We start from the raw sequence: 25,219 nt of genomic DNA on the forward strand, positions 1-25,219 counted from the left end.
TGGTCTATCAGCAAAGATGGTCGTTAACGTTTATTATATACATCAGGTCGCGAGCTTTTGAATTGCTCGCTGTCTTCCTCAGCTACGGCATAAACAACGAGGACACTCAGAAGAAGATATTCGCTACGATGGATGCGAAAGTATGGCAGCGGAAGGTTGTGCTGACAGAATAACAGCCGCCTGGGTCACAGCAGGGTGAGTTCGCAGTGACAGGAGGACAGGAGGAAACAAACGAGGAGAAACACAAGTTACAGTTGTGTGTCAGATGATTATTTCCTACCAGTAGTAGCGAGGAGGCCACACCGGTGATCTTTTGGTTAAAACATGTAAAGTTATTATGCGGTGATATTTTTGTATTCGATTGGGGGGGGGGGGGTGATTTAGTGGTTATTATTGGCATAACTGCTAACCATGTTTATGTTTACGGTTTATGTTAGGATCCCCATTAGAGACACATGAAAGAGCCTCTACTAGTCTTCCTGGGGTCCAAATACAATACAAATGTACAACTAAAATACGAATTAAAACAAAACATAAATTAAAAATGAATACACATATACAAATTCACATTATAAAATCTAACATTCCAGTCAATTTTTTTTAATACACAACAGTTACATTACATACTTCTTGACAAGTTTGCAAGATATCTCTTAATATATTTTTTGAAAGTAATTTTGTTATGTATTGTGGATAAGATGTTTTTCGGCAGAGCATTCCAGAGTATGAATGAGAACTTTATTTAACAGATTGCGGAATGGGTAACAATAATACAGTACGGCTCAATACACAAAATGTTTAAGGGGTTGCAGACCAGAGAAAGATGTTTGTCTTGTTTACATCAGGGTCCCCCATTTTCAATTCATAGTGATTACAATTAACAATTAATTAATTAATTGACAATTAATGACATTTATGGCATAGGGACTTACAGGTATACAGTACTGTTACCCATAGATCCTAACGGAGAATATATACATATGATGGGGAGGATACTGTACATTAGGAGGGGGTGGGTGGGTGGGAGAGAAAATATACATACGGTGGGGAGAAAATATATACATACGGTGGGGAGGAGACTGTCTATTAGGAGGGGGTGGGGGGGTTGGACATTTACGGTGGCCAGATTCTAATTGCAGCCTCCCGTAGGTGCGCTTTAAGAGCGGTTTTGAATGTGGGTAGGGATTCACATCTTTTTACGGCTGTGGGTAGGGCGTTCCACATTGTTGTGGCATAATTGCTAAATGTGTTTAGTTAGTCCCTTGTTTGTGCCGAATCTGGGTTGCACATGATTTGTGGTACTCCCTCTGGTGTTGTGGGCGTGGTATTCACTGACCTTTGGGAAGTATTTCGACATGTACATGGGTACCTTAGTGGTGTAGTGTATCTTGTAGACCAGGCCCATTGCAAGTTGCTGTACTCTGTCGTCTACTCTAAGCCATCCTAGGTAGTCAAAGTGGGCAGGGGTGAGGTGGGTTCTAGGATTAAGGTCAAGTAGTACTGTCTGACCAGTTTGTTTTGTACTATAGTATTGACCTATATATATGCCAGTGTGTTTGATCAAATTTTATTTTGGTGCTGTTTTTGTTCTGATGTTAGTACCAGCAGTGTGCTATCTGCTACCGTAATTGTGTAATTGTACTTTCTATTTGGTAACATAGCCTACTAGTGTTGCTCTAACTTCCTTATTTGTTGTAGCTTTATTGTCTAATGTTAACGTATATTAATAAAGTTGTCACTTGGCCTTGCTATCAGCGTTTGCTCCATTCCAACAGAATGAAGATAGGGACTCAAACAAGGGACTAAACACGTTTTGCAATTATGCCACAACAATTTGGAACACCCTACCCACAGCTGTAAAATAATGTGAATCCCTACCCACCTTCAAAACCACTCTAAAAGAGCACCTCGAAACTGGCCCCGGTAAATGCCCAACCCCCCCCCACACACACACACACAATCTGTTAATACAATTTTCAATCAATCAATCAATGTCTTTAAAGTGATGTTAGCTATTTTAAAGGTACAACTTACATTGGGGCTGATAGCAGGGAGTGGGACTTTTGCTCACCAGTAGGTGGCTTACCTGGCTACTGTAATGGGACTGATGACATGCAGGTGTGTGTGTAACCTATAAGAGTTTACAGTTTTGACCGTCATTTGCGACGTCGTTTTGTTTGTCGTTTGTTGTGCAAGGTAGTACCGTTTACTTTATACTACAATGCAATTGTGCATTTGTTAATTGTATGGATACACTGTTGAGTATTATCGTAACAGACTGTCAAGTGTGGACATTCTGTCTTTGACGAGTAGCCAGACGCGCGTCAATTACGTTCTAGCCGGTTTGCAGCCACCTCACTGGCTTGTAGGTTCATTGGTTTTTTTTATTCTGACACTAGTTATAAATTCAAGCCTTTATAATAAGTATCTTGCGTTTGTTGTTCAAAATATATTTCTCTCTCTCTCTCTCTCTCCCTCAAACTATCAAGACATCCCCTACAGTTTTTCCAATGAAAATGGAGGACATGACTCTGTCAGGTCTAGACAACACCAAGCTGGAGGTAAATTAGACGAGGCATAAATTAATACTTTTAGAATTATTATTATTTAGTTTGTTGTTGTTTTATCTGTCACTGATCCTTCTGTCCAGTTCAAGTCTCTCTCTCTCTCTCTCTCTCTCTCGGGTATGCTGTAGGCCTTGGTCCATGACATCTACTCGGAGCTAGTGGAAGACGCCTGTTTGGGCCTGTGTTTCGAGGTGCATCGCGCTGTAAAGCAGGGCCACTTCTTCCTCGACGAGACCGACCAAGAGAGCATGAAGGAATTCGGTTGGTGCCAACAGTTTCCCCATTTGGGCTGGCCGGTTCCTTCCTCCCATGTTGTCTTCCGTCTCTTTGCTTATGTTCTCTCTCACTCCCTCTCTCCTAGAAATTGTGGATCAACCAGGAGTGGACATATTTGGGCAAGTGTACAATCAGTGGAAGAACAAGGAGTGCGAGTGTCCCAACTGCAAACGATTCATCGCAGCTTCCCGCTTCGCCCCGCACCTGGAGAAATGTCTGGGCATGGGTCGCAACAGCAGTCGCATCGCCAGTCGCAGGTCAGTCGCGGAGGGTCCCTTAAAATAAAATGAATGGGTTATGAAACTATTTACATCTGTGGTTCACACAGGCTCTTTGCCCTTTTTGACCTCATCTGCTTCCCATAGTTACTTTGACTACCGGTTACTCCTGGGTGGCTGGTGACCTGTTTGTTTACATTTCTGAATCACATACCTCACAGGGAAAATAGTACAGTGACCAGACAAAGTTTCCGAATGCACTTTTGGATTAAACCAAGATGTATGCAGTGATGAACAGTCTCAACACGTGTTACTTAACGTTACACAGGTCGAGCTACGCATGCTTTGCTTGCTAACATTGGATAGCTGTGTTGACAAGAAGGAGCCGTCTGCCAACAAAGATGCTGTTTCAACAAATGGATTCACAAAATGGATTACCATTCAAACATTATTGAAGGCTCCTGTGATCAGGAGCACGTACTACGTACGTACGACTAACATTTTGTGACCACAGCATTTTGCTACATTATGTGCGCAAATATAATGCATATATGCATATATATATATAGCTCGGATTTTGATACGTAATGTGAGAAATTGCGGGCTTTCACTCGCATGCATTCAGCACACACACACACACACACATTTATATAATAAAATTGCAAATCACAGCCTTTTTTGCCGTTATATTATTGCACAGGCTAACATTCCGATTGCAATTGTGATTAGTTTAATTGCGCAGCACTACTGAACGTCGCCAGCTTCAGTGCATTCTCATAATGGTGGTATAACAAAATGCATCACTGTCTCACCCCAAATGCCATATGAACGACAAAACGGGAAAGGAAAACAGTTAATTTGTCATAGGTAAATAAAAACTCAGTGTCATGTTTTTTTATTTGTCAAATCTATGACATAACTTAAAGGTGGGGTAGGCAATTTCAAATAAATGAGCAAGAGTTAGCTTACATGTCTTGCAGAAATAGAGCAAGCTTTGCATGACAATAAGATTCAGGCCTGAAGTTTACAGTAACAACCAGATTAACTGATTCACTGCAGTCTCATTTGATCAAATGTTCTATTTACGTCACTCACAGACTAGCTAACAATAACAATGTGAACAAATCGGAGAGCGATCAGGAAGACAATGATGACCTGAATGACAACGACTGGTCATACGGAACAGAGAAGAAGGGTGAGCAACATCTTTATTTAAACAAATAAATACGTTTATGAACTCCTGAATGCCTCTAGATTTCTTTCTTACAAACCTTTTCTTTCTCTGTTCACAGTCAAGAAGAGAAAGTCGGATAAGGTATTTGAACTGTACTGTATCTGACAAGTTGTACTACTGGGCAAAATAAAACATCCTCAAACTTGCTTGAAAACTGATGTTCAATTTCTAGATTCATATGTGTGAAGCTGGACCAGCACTCTCAGGTTCAAGTATTTAATGGCAGCCTGAAACAAACATGTTTCGGAATTCTTATTCCTGAGCAAGCTATAACACTGACTAAGGAATAAGAATTCCGAAACATGTTTGTTTCAGGCTGCCATTAAATACTTGAACCTGAGAGTGCTGGTCCAGCTTCACTGCTTCTTTTTTATATATCACTTAATGGGATTTCAGCACCCAGTGTCGAATTTTGAGAGCGCGGTCTATCTTGACATTAGATTCATATGTGTGCAATGTTCAGATAAGTAGCCAAACTTTTGTTAAAATTAATCTAAATGTTTTGTTTTTTCATGCAGAATACAAATTCACCTAGAAGATCCAAATCTCTAAAACACAAAAATGGTGAGTTTATTTTTTAATAGAACAAAATTCTACAAAATGTTTTTTTTCTTTCTTTAAACTATTTTATTTGAGCTTTATCGAGTGTTCGGAAAGAGCACCTCTAGAACCACTGCGCTCTGTGTGATCATCTTTTGTGTGCGTTCGGTCCACTCAACTAGAAACGAGCACACTTGTTTGATGTGAGATGAGATGGGAGGAGAGGAGACCTCAGGGAAATAGGCAGAATTTCCAGTTTTTGTGAGAACAATGAACAGTTTGGGATCATATTTATATGGCATTATAGTGAAATAATATGATCAAACAATTTAAACAAAGATAAATATTCTACCTGGCATGTAGTTAGTCAGTTCCTTATTCTTTAATAATTAATTCTGTTTATAGCCTAATATGCCACTACACCATAGATGGGTTTCTTGTTTGTAAACGCACTGTGTTCGAGCCAGTGTGTTCGAGCCAATCAGCAATACCCACTGCATCACGTGACTGAGTTGCCCCCTACCTGTGTTGAGCTGTGGCTCTAAAAAAAGAAAGTACAACGGTGCTCTATGGAGAAACCATGGCACTCCTATGACTAAAAGTATAACAGGGCTCTACAGTATGGAGAAACCATGACACTCCTGCTCTGACTAAACCTATAACGGGGCTCTATGGCGAAACCATGGCACTCTAAAGTTGTTTCAAAACGAAAATGGCTGGATGTAATTTAGCCAAATTGGCATGGCTGTGTGTGAGTGAGTCTTTCACCATTTACATATCTATCTTAGGCAAGGTTTGATTGTTTAGATCGCTAGCATGGCTAACAAATGCAATATATATTGCAGTCTGCCCCGCTGTACTGACCAGGATTACGTTCCTTTTTGCCTCCTTGATGTGTGCGCACACTGAATCTGAGGTGGATGAGAAATTGTATGGGATCACTCCAATGATCTAATTTTAGCTACGGTTGGTGTCTCTTACAGAATAGGTGGATAATGAAGTCTCCACTAACCAGCACGTCTCAGTGTATCTTCACCAAAGAAGCAATGACGCACTGTTCATCAGTGTTAATTTAGTCAACTAAAATGATGACGAAAGATGTTAGTCAACGAAGATTTTTTTCATGACTACAACGAGACGTGACGTCACATTATTGAAGACCATGTGACGTGACGCTAACGAGACTAAATAGTTTATTAAATATCGTTGACCACAACTGAGGACACAAATGTAATTTACAAAAACCAGGATGAAATTTCTCTTGTATGTTGATATTGTTGACTAAAACAAGACGAGACAAAATAATTATAACTTTTCTTAATGCTATCGTCCCGACAGAGCAGTGTGACGGGGAGTTCTGTTATTAGCTGAAGAGCTATTTGAAAAGCTAGTTTTAGCTTAACGTTACCTTGGCTAAAGTTGGGACTATTCATAATCCAGCTGCAGACCTGCAAGCAAAGTACAGCAAGTTGGCAAAGGAGTATTCCAAGGTAAATCACTTTTTCACCAGTAACGTTACATTGTTTGTATTTCCATCTAGCTCGCGTTAACTAGTGGCTAACCTAGTTCACGCTAATGTGGCTAACTGATCGACCTCTCGCACACAATTAATGACATGTTGCGGACAGCCATACCGGTGACAATGTTTAGCTTTTAGTGCCAAATGATAAGAGCCTGAGGCGGAGTCTCAAAAGAGAATGTTGAATATTTATTGTGCATTAAAAATCACAACAGAGCCTCTGCTACTAGCTAACCTAAATGGAGCCTTCTGGAAGCAAGTGCAACAACGTATAATGTCCGTGTGGAACCAATGTGCCAACAACCTTTCCGTGGGTGAAGCATAGTTGAGCATAGTTGTCATTTAATGATACTAATACTAATCTATACAATCACCTGTTGTTGAATAAATACCATTACTTTCTAGTTATTACTAAAAAACAGTATATATAAAACAGTAGCTGTAAAAAAGAAAAGAGAAAAAAAGTTTTATAATTTATATAATATAAAAAAATTTAGTACATTAACTAAAAATAGACAAATGTCGTCCGTTTTCGTCGACTAAATCTAGACTAAAACAAAAAAGACAAAATTGAGACAAAAACTGACTAAGACTAAAATGCTCAGACATTTAGTTGACTAAAACGAACTAAACGAAAAACAAATGAAGATGACTAAATATGATAAACAAAAAAGGAGCACTTGACAAATGACTAAGACTAAAACTAAAATATCTGCCAAAATTAACACTGCTGTTCATTTGAGTACCATAGGTGTATATTTGAAATGTTTGGTGTTTTTAAGGTGCTCTCTGGTTTCATCGGTACCGGGGGCCTACCCGGCAACCTGGTCCCCAAGTGGGAATCGAACCCAGGACCTTCTTGCTGTGAGGCAACAGTGTGTTAACCACTGCACCATTATGATGCACAACTGAACGGCTCGACAGACAACTGGAGTGATAACAATAGCACACAATGGGTGATTCCATGAGTCAGAATATGCTCAGGAGGTAGAGCAGTCATCTGGTAATCGGAAGGTTCCCGGTTCGATTCCGGCTCCTCCCCGGGCAGCGTGTCGAAGTGTGCTTGAGCAAGACACTTAACCCCTAACCGCTCCCGATGAGCAGGTTGGCACCTTGCAGTCGCCTCCGCCGTCTGTGTGTGTGTGAGTGAATGGGTGAATGTGAGGCATACGTTGTAAAACGCTTTGGATAAATGTGCTATATAAATGCAGTCCATTTACCGTTTATATATATATGTTTTCTGTCCTTTTTGTTCTGAATTATGTTAAACATAACTCTATTACGGATTACAGCTCATTAGCTTGCAGCTAGCAATGACTCGTACTGTTCGTACTGTACGCCGAAAGTAACATTTAATGTGTTCGCCGAAAGTAACATTTAATGTATTCAAGTGATACTAGAGGAACCTAAATTACTAAAATAAAACAATCTTTCTATTTCTATACTAGTTTATGAATGATAATATACCTGACTGTGCATACAATCCCATATCTCTGAATGTACCTGCATACAATCCTTTATACATACTTATACACCTGCATATAACTCTGTATGATACATCTTGTCATCTGTAGATACTATATCTGTACATATCCCTTACCTACTCTTACTAGTTATGCTGCTGGCCAGTATGACTTACTACCATAGTGTCTTTATACCTGTATCACTGTACATATTAATACTACAACTCTGTACATACATCTGATTAGCACTGTTACTCAGTAATACTAATTCATATATTTTATATACCCAGTTTAATCACCTGTACATTGTATATTACTATTGCACTTTACTGTTACATTTGCACTCTGGTTGGAACTTATTTCCATTGTACTGTACTTGTGCTGTATTATGACAATTTGATTTGATTTGAAATCTTTATTTCGAACATGTAAATGAATACAAACAAAATAAATAACTAAACAAAATCAAAACATAACTCAAACTAAATAAATAACCAAGCATAACATAACTCAATTTACATGTTCGAAAAGGAGTAGGAAGAAGTATACTTATTAATAGGGATGTCCCAATCACATTTTTTTGCTCACGATCCGATCCCGATCATGTGATTTTGAGTATCTACCGATACCGATCTTTCCCGATCCGATTTAAAAAAAATAATAATAAATCTTTTATTTTTTTATCCTTATTTCTCACATTACATTCACCCTGAATGTTGACGTTATCCAGGTGAAAAGTTAACTTCATTCAAGCGAGGCATTGCGATCCTTGACATAAATCATTTGATGTATAATTAAATCAAAGGAAATGCGTTTGGGTCTGAGAGTGTGGCTGGTCTGCCGTTCTGCAGCTGGATACTATTGGTTCGTTTTGGCAATTCTTCTGCTCTGTGTGACAATAAATAAATGAATGATGATATGCAATTTAAAACCAAAACTAAGGCCTCAGTATGAGTTTAAGACGTGAACATGATCATGTTTGTTGAATAAAAAAAAAAGTAAATCGGATCGGGACATCCCTACTTATTAATCCTACCCCTTTTCCTCTACTCAAATGAGTGTACTAATTTAAAACATTTCAAAACAAATATATATATGCAAAACAAAAAAATTTATGTAAAACATGAAAGGAATCAAATAAAAATGTAAACACCCGTGAATATCGAGTCCCTTCCTCATCCCTGTACCTCGTGAACATCATTTCCTTATAAATCAGTTTGAATTGTCTCATATTTGGACACATTCAGACTGTTCCACAGTTTCACTCCACGTATTGAGATGCAGTGTCTTCTCATGGTAGTGCGTACACTAAGATTTTTTTTTATTGAGTTCTCCCCTCAGATTATAACCCCCCCTCCCTATCAAAGAACAGTTCTTGAATGTTTCCTGGAAGTACATGACCTTTTGCTTTATACATTAATTGTGCCGTTTTAAATTCCACAAGTTCATTCAACTTTAATGTTTTTGACTTTAAAAATTATATGTTTGTGTGATCACGATAACCTGCAATGTGAACTATCCTTATGGCCCTTTTTTGGAGTATAAAAAGTGGTTGTAGTGTATAATTATAAGTGTTTCCCCAGACTTCAGCAAAGTAATTTAAATATGGTAAAACTAGTGAACAGTAGAGAATGTCGAGTGATTTTTTTTATCCAGAATGTGCTTTACTTTACTCATGACTGAAATGCTTCTTGACAGTTTTTATGGTCTCTTATTACACCTAGGAATTTATTTTCATAAACTTTCAATAATCACATTTATTTTAACTTCATTTCAGATGTGATGACCTCTAAAATCTGCTGGATATTCTCACCAGAAAAAGAAAATATTAGTCTCATCCGCAAATAAAATACATTTAAATATATTGGATACTTTACATATATCGTTAACACTTTCACTGCCCAAGTGTAATTTCTTATTAGCCCTTGAATGCCCACATCCACTCCAATGTTAACGTTAATATCGCCTAATCTATGTTTTAAATTATAGCTATGTGTCTAATCTGCCCGTCGCTTATCTAAGACTCATATTCCAGTCAACATTGTCATGGCAGATTGTTTTTTTATCGCTTCATTTCCGTTTTCTAGCATTTTGAAAATCACTCGTTTTCACGGAAAAAAACAACACATTTTATGATAATCGCCTTTTACTGGAATATTCTAGAACGTTGTCATTTTTCGGCCTATTTATGAATCGTTTTCAAATAAACGCTAGATGATCGATAGTATATGTGTACGCATGCACGCTCGTGCCGCCAGTTGAAAATCGATTCTCCTATTTCCTGACCGCGAGCAGAGTCAAACAGCCTATCACCATAATCACATAAAAGCTTATATCCGTGAAAACGGGTCTGATTATCCTAATACTGATAACATAGATTTCTTACCTGAGATCAGATGGTATCCAAATGGATTATTCCAATTCCTGATCGCCATTAGAAAAAATCGCTCATTTGATTGATCCATCGTGTATACAGTAAAACACATATTCCCGCGCCTCCGAGGCTCCAGAGTGAAGCTGGTAGACCCCGGTTACATGAGTGAGAAGTAAAATGTGGAGTGCAGGTTTTTTTTTCTTCATTTTCATTGAGTCCAATCCAAAAGGGTGATTTACCATTTGGGAGACGATAGGGGGCGCTTTTTTCACATCTGAGCGCCTGGGGTGACTGGATCTCCAACGGTAGACTCGCTTGATGCAATATGATTTCAGATCGCTAAAAAAATTCGAATAAAACGAATATTCTCGTGATGGGCATTCAACCCGCGGGGGGTAAACCCGAGAAATCTCGGGCGTGGCATGCAAAGTGTTAATGTACTAGATGAACAGTTTTGGACCCAACACTGACCCCTGGGGGACACCACAAGCAATACAATACATTTGAATCTAATCTAATAATGATTTGATTTAATACATTTTTCAGGTGAGCTCAGTAACAGTGTCAACACGGAGCCCTACAAGGTAACCGATGCCTCCTTCCCGTTACTTACAAAGTAACAGTTTCCTCTTTCTGTCACAGAGCATTGACCCCTGACCTCTGTTCTCATCCTCTCCGTGTGCCTCACTGCAGTATAACTACAATGCCGGCATCAGTTACGAAACGTTAGGCCCTGAAGAACTGAGGTCCCTCTTGACAACGGTGAGCAAGTTTCTTATTGATCCACCCGCTCACTCATCAGTCCATCCATCCCATAGTCCACCCCTTCCTCGTTACGTGTTCGCTCAGTTTACAGCAGGTCTGACTCAAATGTTTATTGCTAAATAATAGCTCCTCTCGGGGGCCTGATAGTTTCTGCCTTTTAATTTTCAAATGATATTCCATATTATTCAGGGTATCAGCGGGGTATTAAATTACATAATTTGTCGGTTATTAAATAATATTAAATGTATGAAATGTTTTCGTATTCAAGTCGTTGTTTTTTGCGGGGCTACCGGGAGCTTGGTGCGTCTGGCGAGACCTTGTATGGAACACGTGACAAGTTAAATTGGCATGCATGTGCAGTTGCAGGTTCAGTGTCGCTATGTGTATTTATTATTTTGCTAGTATGGTCGTGAAATTGGTATTAAATGTTGCTCTAAGTGGTATTAAAAGGTCTTAAATGTAACTTGTTGAAACTGCAGATACCCTGTTATTACAGTCACTCTAACTTGATTATGAATTAAAAAAAAAAATTCCTTCCATAGCAATGCGGGGTGGTCTCTGAGCACACCAAGAAGATGTGCACCAGGTAATGAGTGGAGAAATCATCATTACACACACACACACTTTACAATGAAACTTTCATCCAATGCACAGTGTAGAGGTGTGGCAAGTCATTAATAATGCTGCACTTTATACTGCACACTTGTGGTCAAGCTACAAAAAAGCAAGTGTGCGGAGACTTTAGGTATCTTATAATGATGCCATGAGAATATTACTCAAAAGACCTAGATGGTGTAGTGCAAGTGAAATGTTTGTGGCTGCACGTGTCAATACCTTCCAAGCTGTTTTAAGAAATCGTATGTATAAATTCATCCGTCGGCTAAATTACTCTGGAAATGAGATCATTCTGGTTTTAACGGACATTAGGCTCAGTGCCACACGTTACCACTCATCGATGTGGAGACATTGGCACAGCTGTCTATTTGTGGGACGTTGTGTATTTTTAAGTGATGTTATTTTTGCCTGTTGTGTGTAATTTTATATAGGTTGTGTATATGATTTATTTGTTTTATCTGGACCATGAGTCTGTATTAAAGTTTGATTGAATACTGTACTCGCTACTGTAGCTACAGTCGTTTATGGCACTCCTCTTGGTTTTGCCTTCCGTGAAGCCGTTGTCGGGTTGCATATGTTTGTATTAAAAAAAACATTGAGTTGCTGACACCAAATCAGATCACTTTCTACTCTTTAAAGGAACATGCCAACATAATGCGAAATGCGTTTACCATCTTCTCCAGAGTCAGACAAGAAGATGGATATGAATATGTAGACATGGATCAGCTAGTCTAGCTTAAAACTCTGGGAGAGATGTTTTTGGCCAATAGCTAGGCTAGCTGATCTGTGTCCGCTTCCATTCATTTGTGCTAAGCTAGGCTAACTTGCAGCCGGAGAGCTTTCTACTGAACGGAGAGTCGACATTTTTATCAACCTTGTTTTCCGACTATGGAGAAGACTCGAAGCACACCCCACATTTGACAATCTCATTGGTTGGTTACTGGCTGTCTGTTCCCACCACCTGTGGCCCTGTAGTAGTTCTTAGAATAACGGGGCGACAGTGGCTCAGCAGGTAGATCGGTCGACCAGTAATCCGAAGGTTACCCAGTTCGATTCCAGCTCCTAACTGCTCCCGATGATGAGCATGGCTGCCTCCGCCGTCGGTGTGTGAATGTGTTGAGTGACCGGGTGAATGTGAGGCATAAGTTGTAAATCGCTTTGGATAAAAGCTGCTATACAAATGCAGTCCATTGACCATTTAGTAGTGAAGCACGGCTGCCCTTTGCCGCCGTCTGTCTTGTAATGCCACGTTGTCTCCCACCAGGTCCCATCGCTGCCCGCAGCACACGGACGAGCAGAGGAGGGCCGTCAGGGTGTTCCTCCTGGGACCGTCCGCGTGAGTGTTCCCCCTTATCACCCACCCACCCACTCCTCCTTAACACTACTTTTGACCTCTTTTGACCTTTGACATCGGACGACAAATACTTGTGTTGAGACTTGGCATTTAAAAGTGGAACAGCACCTCAATCGAAGCATCCCAGTGTTATTCCCATGGTGTTGGGACGGTCAATATTTACATTTTAGACATTTAGATGATGCTTTTATCCAAAAACGACTTACAGATTGTGTACAACAGCAGGTGGGCTACACCTCTGGCGGTTAACACATTCCTGGCCAACCACGTATATATATATATGCGTTATTGGGAGCCAGCGGTTGACGGCCAAAAACATGTATACGTTTTTGACTCGTTTTTTCTTTTATTCTAATTTAATAACTTATTCAATGTCAGGGAGCTGTATTTTGCCTGGAAAAGGCATATTGGGACTCCAAAGGTGCAGTGCCGGCCTGATCCTGCTAGTGGCGCTGTATCGAGAATGCAGTAACCCCTGTTCCAGACCGCGTCATTGCTTTACCCAAACGGTGCATGCTTCCGCGTTCCCGTTTTGCGCTCTGATTGGCCACTGATGTTTCTGGTCGCACCAATCGTATGACGGCAAGTTCTTTCCCCGGTTAAGCTTAGGCACTCTTTTGAAGTTGGTTAAGGTTAGAGTTTGTCTTAGAGCATGGCGATAGAACGGTTAGGGTTTGCTGCTGGTCGAGGCGGAAATGGGCGCATCACGCGATTGGGCGCACATGTCACATGACCAGAAACGTCAGTGGCCAATCAGATTCGCAAAACGCATGAACCGTTTGGGTAAAGCATAGACTCTTCCAGACCGGGTGCCACACTGAAAACGCTCCGGGCTGACTTTTCTACTAACGTGAACCTATGGCTTCACCCGATCGCATTGAATAGTTTTCGGGACCCCCGATTTATTATGCTGTGGTGGGTTATATCGTGGGCCAAATGGACATATGGTGGCAATCAAATAATTGGAATATTCTTTTTGGAATCCCACTGGCCACAGGTAAGGACAATTTAACGTCAATTTCAGCTTGATCGTGCAAGGATTTCATAGCCATCCCCCTGATCAGCGTATATGTTGTGGTAATAACGAATGCCGTTATTGGCAATCAATTAATCAGAAACGACCCCCCCCCCCCCCCCCCCCCAATGGATTTGGTATAATACACGTCGCGGCTTACTGTATAAAGCCTCACAGGAATTAGCCCCGATCATTCCGAAATAACACTCATATTCACCACGGTATAAAACGGGAATGTATGGATGGAAAAGATATTTCTTTTTTGCATCTTGAACGGAAGGTTCTTACTGTCAAATGACCATGATATTGTATCCATAGCTATAATATAAAATATAGATTTAGCTCTACAAACAACGTGACGCACAGTGAAAGTGTGTAATGGAAAGCTGGCGTTCTAGCCACATTCCAATGGCAGTGAATGTGTTAAGGGTAAGTTGTATTGTTCGTGTAGCATAGTAGAGAGTAGTATAGACATAGTAGCATAGTAAATAATGATAAAAGACAGCAAGATTTTGTCGTGTTACTTTGCACGGTAACAAATACGTGAGTCCTCTGCTTTGGTTGTAAGTATGTTTATTAGCTTAGCCTCGCTACGTTACACGGGTGTGCATCCTAGGTTCCTCTCGAACTCTACCTGACCCCCAGTACGGTGGCCTGTACCTTCGCGTATAGCGCACACACATTAACATAACACCACATCTCCCTTTCTAGAATCAATGGGTAGACTGCCATTGATTCCCCAGACCTTAGAGGATTATTCTGCCTCTATATCTAAAAGGTCTGTTCATCTGAACTGATCTAAACAATTTCTTTAACACCATATAAACCATGGGTTATATTAAACATAGCAATTGCTTTCTTTCGAAATGTATATCTAAACGAATAATATATATAAACATGAAACAATGTCTTATCTTAACATAAACCTCTATCATTCTATCGCATGAATGTCACTTTTCTTTACTCTCTCTCTCTCTACTGTCTCTTACAAGTCCAACCTAGTTGGTTTCACCACACATCTCCCAGACCTGGTTCTGGGAGTAGCTGGTGGTTCCAGGACCTCCTGCTCCGTAGGTTCTGCTGCACTCTGCTCCGGTGAGGGCTCCATGGGGACGAGATGGCGACGGTTTCGCCTTAATGTTCCATGGGGTCCATCTATGATGTACGAACGTGGAGTGGGGTGGCTGCTGACCACAACTCCAGTTGCACTTTGATCTGTGACCCACACCTCCTTTCCTGGAGTGAGCCTGTCGAGACTTCGCGTACGATGACGCCGGTTGTAGCTTTGTGCATCTCTCATTCTCCTCTCCTCCTCCTTCTGAACCACTGCCTTACTGTCAGGAAGAGTAGGGACCAGTAGAGCAGGAAGCGTTGGCACCGTCGTGCGGAGTCTCCTCCCCATAAGGAGCTGGGCTGGACTGTACCCGTTATGCAACGGGGTGGCTCTGTATGCCAGCAGAGCACGGTATGGGTCGGCTGCCTTCTTCAGGAGGCCTTTTATTGTCTTGACAGCACGTTCTGCCTCCCCATTACTCTGGGGATATCTCGGGCTGCTTGTGACATGGCGAAACCCATATGATGTCGCAAACGCTGCAAAGGCCATTCCGGAGAATTGCGGCCCGTTATCCGTTACCAGTTCCTCTGGGATACCATGGCGTGTGAAGATTGACTTCAAGTGGTGGATGACGTCTGTTGATTTTGTGGGAGTCAGCAGAGCGATCTCCACGTACCTTGATGCATAATCCACGACCAGCAGGTAAGTCTTGCTCTCCAGCATGAACAGGTCTGCTCCCAACTTCTGCCACGGTCGCCCCGGGTATTGAGATGGCATCAGGGGCTCCCTTTGGTTCTCTCTCTCTTTGCTGCATGTTCGGCAGTTGAGGACCAGCTCATTCAGCTGCTGGCTGAGCCCGGGCCACCATACAGACTGCCGTGCTCGCTCCCTGCACTTTACCACCCCCTGGTGGCCTTCATGCAGCCTGGCAAGCACGTCGTTTCTCATTGTTGAAGGGATTACAAGCCTGCTTCCCCTCAGCAACAGTCCATCCTCTACTGTGAGTGACGCCTGTTCCGCCCAGTACAGCCTGAGAGCCGGTTCACTGTTGTGTGGTGGCCATCCCTCTGCACACCGCTGCTTCACCTGTGCGCACACACTGTCCCCCTCCAACTGCTCTCTCAGCTCGTCCAGGTAGGCAGTGCTCGCTGGCAGGTTCTCTATTACCATGTCCACATAGATATTTGTATTCTCAAATAACTCCTCCTCCTCAGGTGTCTCTCTCCTCTTCACAGGAGCACGTGAGAGCGTATCAGCAGTCCACAGGCTCTTCCCTGGCACATGGGCAATGGAATAGGAATAGCGCATCAGGCGCATCCGGAAGCGCAGAATCCGTGGAGGGAGATCATCCAACGCCTGAGACCCCAGGAGACTCAGGAGAGGCTTGTGGTCCGTCTCCAGCTGGAAGCGTCTGCCGATGAGAGAATTTCTAAACCTCTCACAAGCCCAGGTCAAGCCCAGGGCCTCCTTCTCAACCTGTGCGTATCTCTGCTCAGTCTGTGTGAGAGACCGCGACACATAGGCTACTGGTCTCCACACTCCATCCCATTTTTGGAGAAGCACACTCCCCAAGCCGTACGACGACGCGTCCGCTGAGACCTTGCACTCCCTGTGGTTATCGTACATGGCCAACACTGGTGGAGATATTAGTGCATCTTTTAAATCTTGAAAGGCTTTGGCCTGCTCGATGCCCCACAGCCAGCAGTTCTTCTTTGACAGAAGGTCTCGCAGGGCCTTGTCTCTCTCCGCCAGCCGCGGGATAAACTTCCCCAGCTGGTTTACCATGCCGAGAAAGCTTCTCAGCTCACTGACATTTGTCGGCTCCTCCATCCTCCTCACGGCATCCGTCTTACTCGGGTCGGGGTTAATGCCACTGCTGGAGATCACATGGCCTAGAAAGGTCACCTCTTCCTTTGACAGGTCGCACTTGCCTGTGTTCAGGGTGATTCCTGCTTTCTCGATCCTCCCCAGCACGACATGCAGACGAGCGTCATGCTCCTCCTGTGATCGGCCCCACACCAGCACATCATCCATGTGGCAGACGACACCCTCCAGCCCCTCTGTGACCTCAGTCACCATTCTGTTTTGGAAGTGTTCTGGGGCGGAGGCGATGCCGAAAGGTAGGCGATTGAAGTGGTAACGACCAAACGGCGTTGTATACTTTGACGACTCCTCAGTCAGGGGTATTTGCCAAAATCCCATGTTCGCGTCTAACTTGCTGAATATCCTGGCTCCGGCCAGCATTCCCAGTGTTTCCTCGACTGTTGGCAGGGTGTATTTCTCCCGGCACACTGACTCATTGAGGTTTGTGAGATCGACACATATGCGTACCTCCTCTGTCTTCTTCTTAGGGACCACTACCATGCCAGCGCACCAGTCGGTTGGCTCTTCGATCCGGCTGATCACTCCGAGGCTTTCCATGCGGGACAGTTCTTGCTTGACTTTGTCCATCAGTGGCAATGGAATCCTTCTGGGCGTCTTCAGTGAGAATGGTTGAGCCCCCGGTTTCAGCCTGATTGCATACGGCTGTTTCATCTCCCCGAGACCACTGCATATCTTTGGGTAGGTCGTCTTGAGCGTCTCCATCGTTATACTGTCTAGACGTGCCACAAGCTCCATCTTGCTGATAGCAGGTCTCCCCAGCAACGCTGAGTGTAGGTGTCGAGCGACGTACACATCCTCCAACACCTCTCTCTCTCCTCTCCTCAGCAGCAGCTTGACGACGCCCACAACATCTAGTGGACTCCTCCCAGGTCCCATCAGTGGTTTTGTCGCTTTCTGCAGGGTAGGTGGATCCTTGTGTTTGTATATCTCTCTGAATACAGTGTGAGGCATCACAGTAACATCAGCGCCAGTGTCTATTTTGAATGGCACACATCTGCCATTGATGTCTATGTCGACCATCCATGGCTCCCCATCAGTTGTGATGCTGCCCAAGAACATGTGCTCCTCCTCCCCATCACAGGAGCAGGAATAGTCTTCTTCAACCTCATGTACATTTTTGGAAGATTTACACACACGTTTATAATGGCCCATCTTCCCACATGAATGGCACTTCACCTCGTTAGCAGGGCAATCGCGCTGTGGGTGGAGCTGAGAACTGCCACATTTATGACACTTGACACTTCTCCCCCTCGGGTACTGGGTACTGAGTGGTTTGGCTGTGTAGCTGTTAGCCTGTTGGGGGCTGTTCTTAGCATAGTTCTTGCTACTGCTCTTAAACACCCTGTCCACCGATTTAATGTCACTTGCCTCTGTCCTGGTATCCCCTCGCAGAGAGGATTGCTGTCGTTTCACCTCCTCACTCTGCCTCGCCATGTTCAATGCCCTCTCCAAGGTTAAGTCTGGGTCCAGCTGCATGCGTTCTGACAGCCGCTTATCCATCAGACCGAGATCACGTATAAGTTCATTATGCAACACACCGTATGTACAATGCTCCGCCAGCGCATACAATGACGTCACAAAGGAATCGACTGTTTCACCTTCTCCCTGTTTGCGCATGTTAAACCTGGCTCGTTCATATATCACGTTCTTCTTGACCACGAAGAAACCTTGCAATCCATCCCGCACTCCTTGGTACGTACGTCGTAGATCAACAGCCAGATTCAGTCCACGTAAAATATCGTCCGCCTCATCGCCCATACAATATATTAGCGTGTTGACTTGATTCTCTTCAGAGCTAGCATTTAGGTTACTTGCCAGGCGAAATCTTTCGAACCTGCGTATCCACTTGGCCCACTCTTGCGGCTTTGAGAAGTCGAAGGACTCAGGAGGCTGGATGCTAAACGTAGCACTTGAAACCGCAGCCGCTACCGGAGCTACAGCGTTATTAGCGTTATCCACCATCTTTTTCTTTCTCCTTCTGCTTTTCTTCGTCATAAACGAGTCTCAAATGGCACTTTAATGTCCGACCGAACTCACACACAACTCTAGCAGGACTTCTGACACCATGTCGTGTTACTTTGCACGGTAACAAATACGTGAGTCCTCTGCTTTGGTTGTAAGTATGTTTATTAGCTTAGCCTCGCTACGTTACACGGGTGTGCATCCTAGGTTCCTCTCGAACTCTACCTGACCCCCAGTACGGTGGCCTGTACCTTCGCGTATAGCGCACACACATTAACATAACACCACAGATTTATTCAGATATTGATTGGAAATGTGTGTTTTTAGTCAATGGCGGAGAATTGGGCAGGTTTCAGCTGTCCTAACTGGGGTGTGAAGTTCTTTCCACTATTGTGACCCCCCCCCCCCCCAGGAGCTTGGATAGGAGTGGGTCTCAGGTGGACAGAAGATGCAGAGCGTAGGGGTCTTGGGGGTGTGTAGTTGGAGACTATTGACCACAGGTAGGAGGGAGCCATTCCCCTCGCTGCACCATTAAGTACCTCGAAGAGGATTAGTACGACAATGGGAAGCCAGTGCAGCTCTCTGAGAAGTGGAGTAACGTGGGCTGACTTTGGTAGGTCGGAGATCAATAATTTTGTCAGTAAACAACTCTTTGACCCCGATGCCAGAAACCTTAAGGAACTCGAACATGTGATGTCATCAGGTATATAAGTATGGTGCTCCTCCATGGAACATTTATTGAAAAAGATGGAAAGAGATTTTCTTTGGGGGAGGGGGGAGGGGGTTAATTTTCAGGTTTAGAACTGACAAAGTATATAAAAAAAAAAAAAAAAAAACATTATGTTGGTCCTCAAAATCAATCTGCCTTTCGTTACTTGTTTGTTTTCCACAAGTATTGAGTGGAACTCTTGGCCCGTGGGCGCAACGGATAAATTAGGTGGCGTTGCCCTTTAAACGCACTGCTGTTTGTAACCGAGACGTCTGCATGCGTCGTCTCTAATTGTGCAGAATGTTTGCATGTGTTCGTAGTATTTTCTAATGTATCTTGTCGTGTTGCTCTGGTCAATAACATGGATCCGGAAGGATGATGCTGGTGGACACACAGTGATATGAATACTGGTATAAGTATACAAATAATACATGTAATGATTTGTCGGCTATATACTGCTACTCTTAACCTCTTCCACCCGACGGGACCGGTCCCAAAATGACATCACGTCATAAATCAAGCTCTCCAGACTGTCTGACATAATTATCGTATATATATATTTTTTTCAAACGTATTCAAGAATAAACATCATAACCATGTCACAACAGCAGTTATAATGTATATTTTCATCAATACGTTTGTTATTAGTGAGGTTTTAGTTTTTTAAAATGTGTTATTGTCATCGCGGAAATCGGCCATTTTGAATTACCGGCCGTCTGTGAATTTTGAGTCATTTTGAGTAGTTTTGAGAAGAGGACATCCAGAGCTTTCAATGAGCGTTGGCATGTTTCAAAACTACACTTCACAAAGGCTTCTATCTTTCTGCAAGCAAATTACCTCCTGATTATTATTTTTTTTCCCTTATTACTCTGGATTATATACCACAAAACTGAACGTTATTGGCATATATTGGAGCGCAGTTAGTTTGTCTCCCTTATTTTGATCATTTAGCAACCATCCGATTTGAAATAAGTTTCAAAATGGCGGAGCTCTTTTCTCAAGAATAAAAAAACCTACTGTACATGCAGTAGATTTCATTATCTGTTCTTCATGCACGCCTGGTGATACTCAATCCAAATTGAACTCGGCCATTTGAAACCAGATTTGTCCCAATCCATAAATGTGTGAATTGGCTATAATAAAGTCATTTATAGGCCTGCTATCTATAATAATATTTCAAATTGCATTGGTCCGGATGGGAGAATTCAGTACTGTATCTACAAAACCTTCTGTTTAATCATCTTCCCTTTATTAATTTCCTTAGATTTTTTTTGTACATGTGATCTCAAGAAGGTACTGAGCAAGCTCTGGTCTGGTCATTTTTAGCATGGTGTTATTCACTGTCAAAGATGCAAAGAAAAATCATAATATTCTCCTTTGTTGCATCACAATTTAAGCAAGCCTAGTATTTCTGACACTGGGAATACATTCACTCAGGTCCATAGATGTCTCTAGATACCAAGAACATGCAAATGGGCCGCGTGTAGCCTTTTTACAACGCATCCGCGTTTCCGGCGCTCTGATTGGCCAGGTCATGTGACATGTGCGCCCAATAGTGTGTTTGCCCATTTCCGCGTCGAACAGCCTGCAAACTACCTGGCGTTCTATCGCCATGCTCTAAGACAAACTCTAACCTTAACCAACTTCGAAGAGTGCCTAAGCTTAACCAGTGTAGAAACTTGCCGTCCCACGATTGGCGCTCATGTCACATGACCTGGCCAATCAGAGCGCAAAATGGGAACCTGGAAACGCGGATGCGTTGTAAAAAGGCTTTATTCCATTTACTTAGGTATGTATTTTAGGCGGAATTTCAGAAAATAGGGCTCCGGGCTTGCACCAACTCATTGTTATGACTAATATCTAACAATATTATATATATATATAATATTATTATTACACAAGTGATCTGCTTTTTCTTTTTTATTCAAGTTATGTACTTTCTTGGTTTTGCCAGGCAGAATAATAATAGGTGTACATCAGTGTTACTATGAAGTGCAATCTGAGTTGAATCTCTTGACTTTTGCTGGTCTGGTTTGATGTGATTGTTGTGTTTTTTACTTTTTTTACATGGTAGATCAACATTGTCTGACGCACACCCTCTAGTGGCGAACGACGGCTATGACATCTCAGACGCTCAGGTCCTGATGAGACGCCTGCAGTGGGATGGGTCCTCTGGCATCTCCCCCTCCAACTCTGGGTCATCGAAATCTAGTAAGGAAATACAATCTACTTCTGGATGTTGATGCATAGTGCTGGGAGATATGGGCAAAATGTCATATTGTGATATTTTTCTTATTTCCGATGCCAATGTCCTTTTTTTAAACTGAATCGTCTCGGAGGGACCTTCCATTCAAAATGGTTTCTTCTCCAACCTTCCCATTGAAAAATATTTATAGTACTGCTGCAGTGTGCTATTTCTTTCTTAAAAAATTATAATAATAAAAGTGTTAAGTGGCTCAGGACGTAGAGTGGTCATCTGGTAATCTGAATATAAATGCAGTCCATTTACCATCTGCATTTTGTGAGACGGGTGCGCCAACTGAGGCACAGTGTAGGGTGGCTTGCGCTCGTAAAGTTTCTCCGTTTCCACAAACGGTTCACTAAGATATGTTTCTCACATTTTAGGCGAGAAATCAGAAAGGTAATTGCTGGATCTTAATTTATATTTTATGTGCAACACCTAGTTTGACAGGAAGTTAGCCAAAATGCCTATCACGTACAGCACCCTGTGTTCCCTCCAGCCATAAGTGTTTAGTGATTCTGCTTTATGTTTTCCCAGGCACCAACCATCCAGATTCTAGGAGACCTAAGAAAAAGAAGATGTCTCTTGGTCTAAATAGTGGTGGAGGAAGAGGAGGGGGAGGGGGGAGCAGCTCTCTCGTTGGAGGAAGCTGCAGTAGTTCTCAGAGTAATATCAACTTATCCAACAGAAAAAAGAGGCCAAGACTCTCTACACCTTCTGGTCCTAGTATCTATGATGATCTGAACTAGGAATAGACCATTTTTGTCTTTGTCAAGCCAACCCCCGCATCCTGTCCCTGCTTCAACCCTCTGGACGATAGCGGGCAAGTGACAAGTCTGCAGGAAGAACCCAGACATTCAACCTCACGCTCCTACGCAGAGCCGTCTCTATGCCTGTACGTCACAGCCTGCTGAACAGCTCTGCCCAAGAGAGACTAAATCTGTACCAAATCCGGACATCCATGATCAAAAAAAAATAAAACGTTTGTCTGAACATTTATGAGTTATGCAGTGATGTAGTTATGTTTAAGTAAACAGGCTACCTTTCCTGCGTAAGGAAAGCATGCCTTTAAGGCTGTGTTCATGGCCGTTTACATGCGTGTCGTGAATAAACGAGGCCGCACAGACGGCGTGACATTTTATTATTTACCGTTTTTCTACAAATTTTCGGTTATTATTTATAAGAGACCAAAAATATGGAGGGAACAATAATATACTGTGATTGATTCTATATGTTAAGTTACAAGAATCCGATCGGTAGGACCACTTTACTTCCTCTTTGGGCAGAGATGTTGCACAGTGGAACGTTATCCAACTCTGCATAGGAGAATGATTCAACCTTAAAAAGCATGGTGTCTCCAGCTCGGCAAAGAATTCTCATTTATGGAATGATAATTTTTTCAAATGCTCTTGTCAAAAAAAAGTTGCCACAGTCTAATGGTGTGGCACACTGTTGCTTTTTCTGATCTAATCAGGAAACGGACAATTAATTGAAGCCCTCTGTGTTTGCCTTTGCTAATTGGTGGACTGTGAAGTGGGTTTCGGCTAGGACGCTCGTGCTACATCTTCTCATCTGACTAGATATCACGTTTTTCAGGAGAAGAGTAGAACTATAGACAGAGATGCGTTGCTCATGGGACGGGGTTGTACGGTGTGCAACCAGTCTGTGAGCAGAAGCATGCACATGCACGAATGCGCTGCACTCGACTGATGCGCCCACTCGCTAAGTACTACTTTGCATAATAATACGGCAGGTCGTCAAGTGTGTTCAAATACGTTCTCGGATACATTCACACAACTTGTGAATGAAATGTGTTACATTCCATTCGTAGAGGCAATTAGGCACTGTCTTTAGTCTGTGTATGCGAGGGAACATTTATATTTATAGCGCACGTGGCGTCATTAAAACATAGTGCAACCAGTCGTCCCATGAGTAACGCATGCCTGACTATAGATGATGACATAATCTACATTACATTGTTTAAACATACAATTTGTGCATTTGGTTTGAAACGTGTTTGTAGTAGTAAGGTAATTGTAATAGTGCCAGTATCAACTTTCCTTCCTCTGCCTGAGCCGTACTGTACCCATTCTGCAATCTGTTAATACAAATTTCAATCAAGCCTGGCTGGCTGCCTTTCGTTCTCAGCCTTGTGGTTGATAGAATATGATTGGACAAAGGGCATTTAGGGGCGGGGTTTTGAGAAAGAACAATTCGATGTCTAAGCGCCCAAAGTTCACCCTAGTTGAATTTGGGGCGCGAGCTCGCTGAGGAGTGCACTGGGCCACGCCACGGCCACCCTTTGGAAATAACGGGTTTGATTGCGCAGCGGTGCCGTCGTCGCATTGTATCCGAAAGGGCCGTAACGGCAAATCAACTGCAGCACTTTACGGAAGAAGACATACTAGATTATTCATCAGTGGCGTTTTATTGATGGCATTGTATTGCACAGTTGTTTGTGAATGTGTATGTGTACGTGTGCCAGTGTATGGAAATGGATATGTGGTTGGCTGTGTTTGTCGGATAGCAATTGCGTGTGTGACCATTTGTATATTCGGATATGCATCCTTGTGCCATATTTGTGTACCATTTTGGATATTTAAACAACTTTTTGTTTTACATTGACCAATATCTTTAAACCATGTATCTATGCCATTGCGTCTCAAGTGATAATAGTTTTTTTTTTTACATTTCTTGTAAGATTTTGATATTATGAGCCAGTGTACTTTTGGTATCTGTACACATGTGGTGTGAATAGTAAAAAGCAATCATGAATCAAATGGAATCGTTCTCCATACATTATGCATCAACAGCTTGGAAACTAGCATGTTTTTTCACCCTTAATTTAAAAGACTAGTCTCTCAATTTTACATATTCACACATGACCATTTTGCTCTTACATCATGCTCAGGATGGGATTCCCTTTGGGGGAGAAAGTTATTTCATCCTGAGCATGACATAAGAGTACATTTGTTTTTTTATACGTCTTTCAGGCATTATTTATTTGGGTTTAACATAAAGTTGACCACATGACACGATGGTTTCTCAATGTAATACAAAAGTAATAAGTTGATCTGGTGTATATATTGGGTGCCAAATTATGTCTTATCTCTCTCCCTCTCTCTAGCCTAGTCTTGATGTGCACTAGAAAAGGAGCACAATCCCTCAAACTATTTTATCTCGGTTCTGTCGCCATCTTTTCCCAGACGGGGTGAAGAATGGCCAATGTTATTATTGTAACTGTTAATATATGGGTAATGTGTCTTTTGGCAATGATGAAAGGGTGAATTATTCTGATTCTAACAACCCCCCTCACATGCATGTCTTTCGTATAAATATTTTGATGCAGCATTGTTATTTTTCTTCACCTCCAAGCATACTGGGGTTTTTGAACTGACGGCCATTGAATAAATATTTCAACAAGGGTT

General features: G+C 42.4%; 1 protein-coding gene across 3 annotated transcripts; it reads left to right on the forward strand.

Moving 5' to 3' along the window:
* Positions 1-25,216, forward strand: atxn7l3a (ataxin 7 like 3a). Of its 3 annotated transcripts, none has more exons than XM_084329637.1 (13): positions 1-195; positions 2,490-2,561; positions 2,696-2,828; positions 2,929-3,100; positions 4,159-4,256; positions 4,354-4,376; positions 4,814-4,859; positions 10,738-10,775; positions 10,885-10,953; positions 11,499-11,542; positions 12,836-12,907; positions 21,624-21,760; positions 22,329-25,216. In XM_084329637.1, exons 2-13 carry the CDS (start codon positions 2,511-2,513, stop codon positions 22,538-22,540), a joined length of 1,095 nt encoding a protein of 364 aa, XP_084185763.1. In that variant the 5' UTR covers positions 1-195; positions 2,490-2,510; the 3' UTR covers positions 22,541-25,216. The 3 variants fall into 3 exon arrangements, 2 of the variants coding, with proteins under 2 accessions (XP_084185763.1, XP_084185764.1); XM_084329638.1 differs by having other exon boundaries at positions 2,503-2,561; XR_014620509.1 differs by lacking the exons at positions 10,738-10,775; positions 12,836-12,907; positions 21,624-21,760; positions 22,329-25,216 and having other exon boundaries at positions 11,499-11,536.
* The last annotated feature ends 3 nt before the right edge of the window (positions 25,217-25,219 follow it).

Source organism: Notolepis coatsorum, assembly GCF_963971535.1.
Source record: "Notolepis coatsorum genome assembly, chromosome: 14".
Taxonomy (NCBI): domain Eukaryota; kingdom Metazoa; phylum Chordata; class Actinopteri; order Aulopiformes; family Paralepididae; genus Notolepis; species Notolepis coatsorum.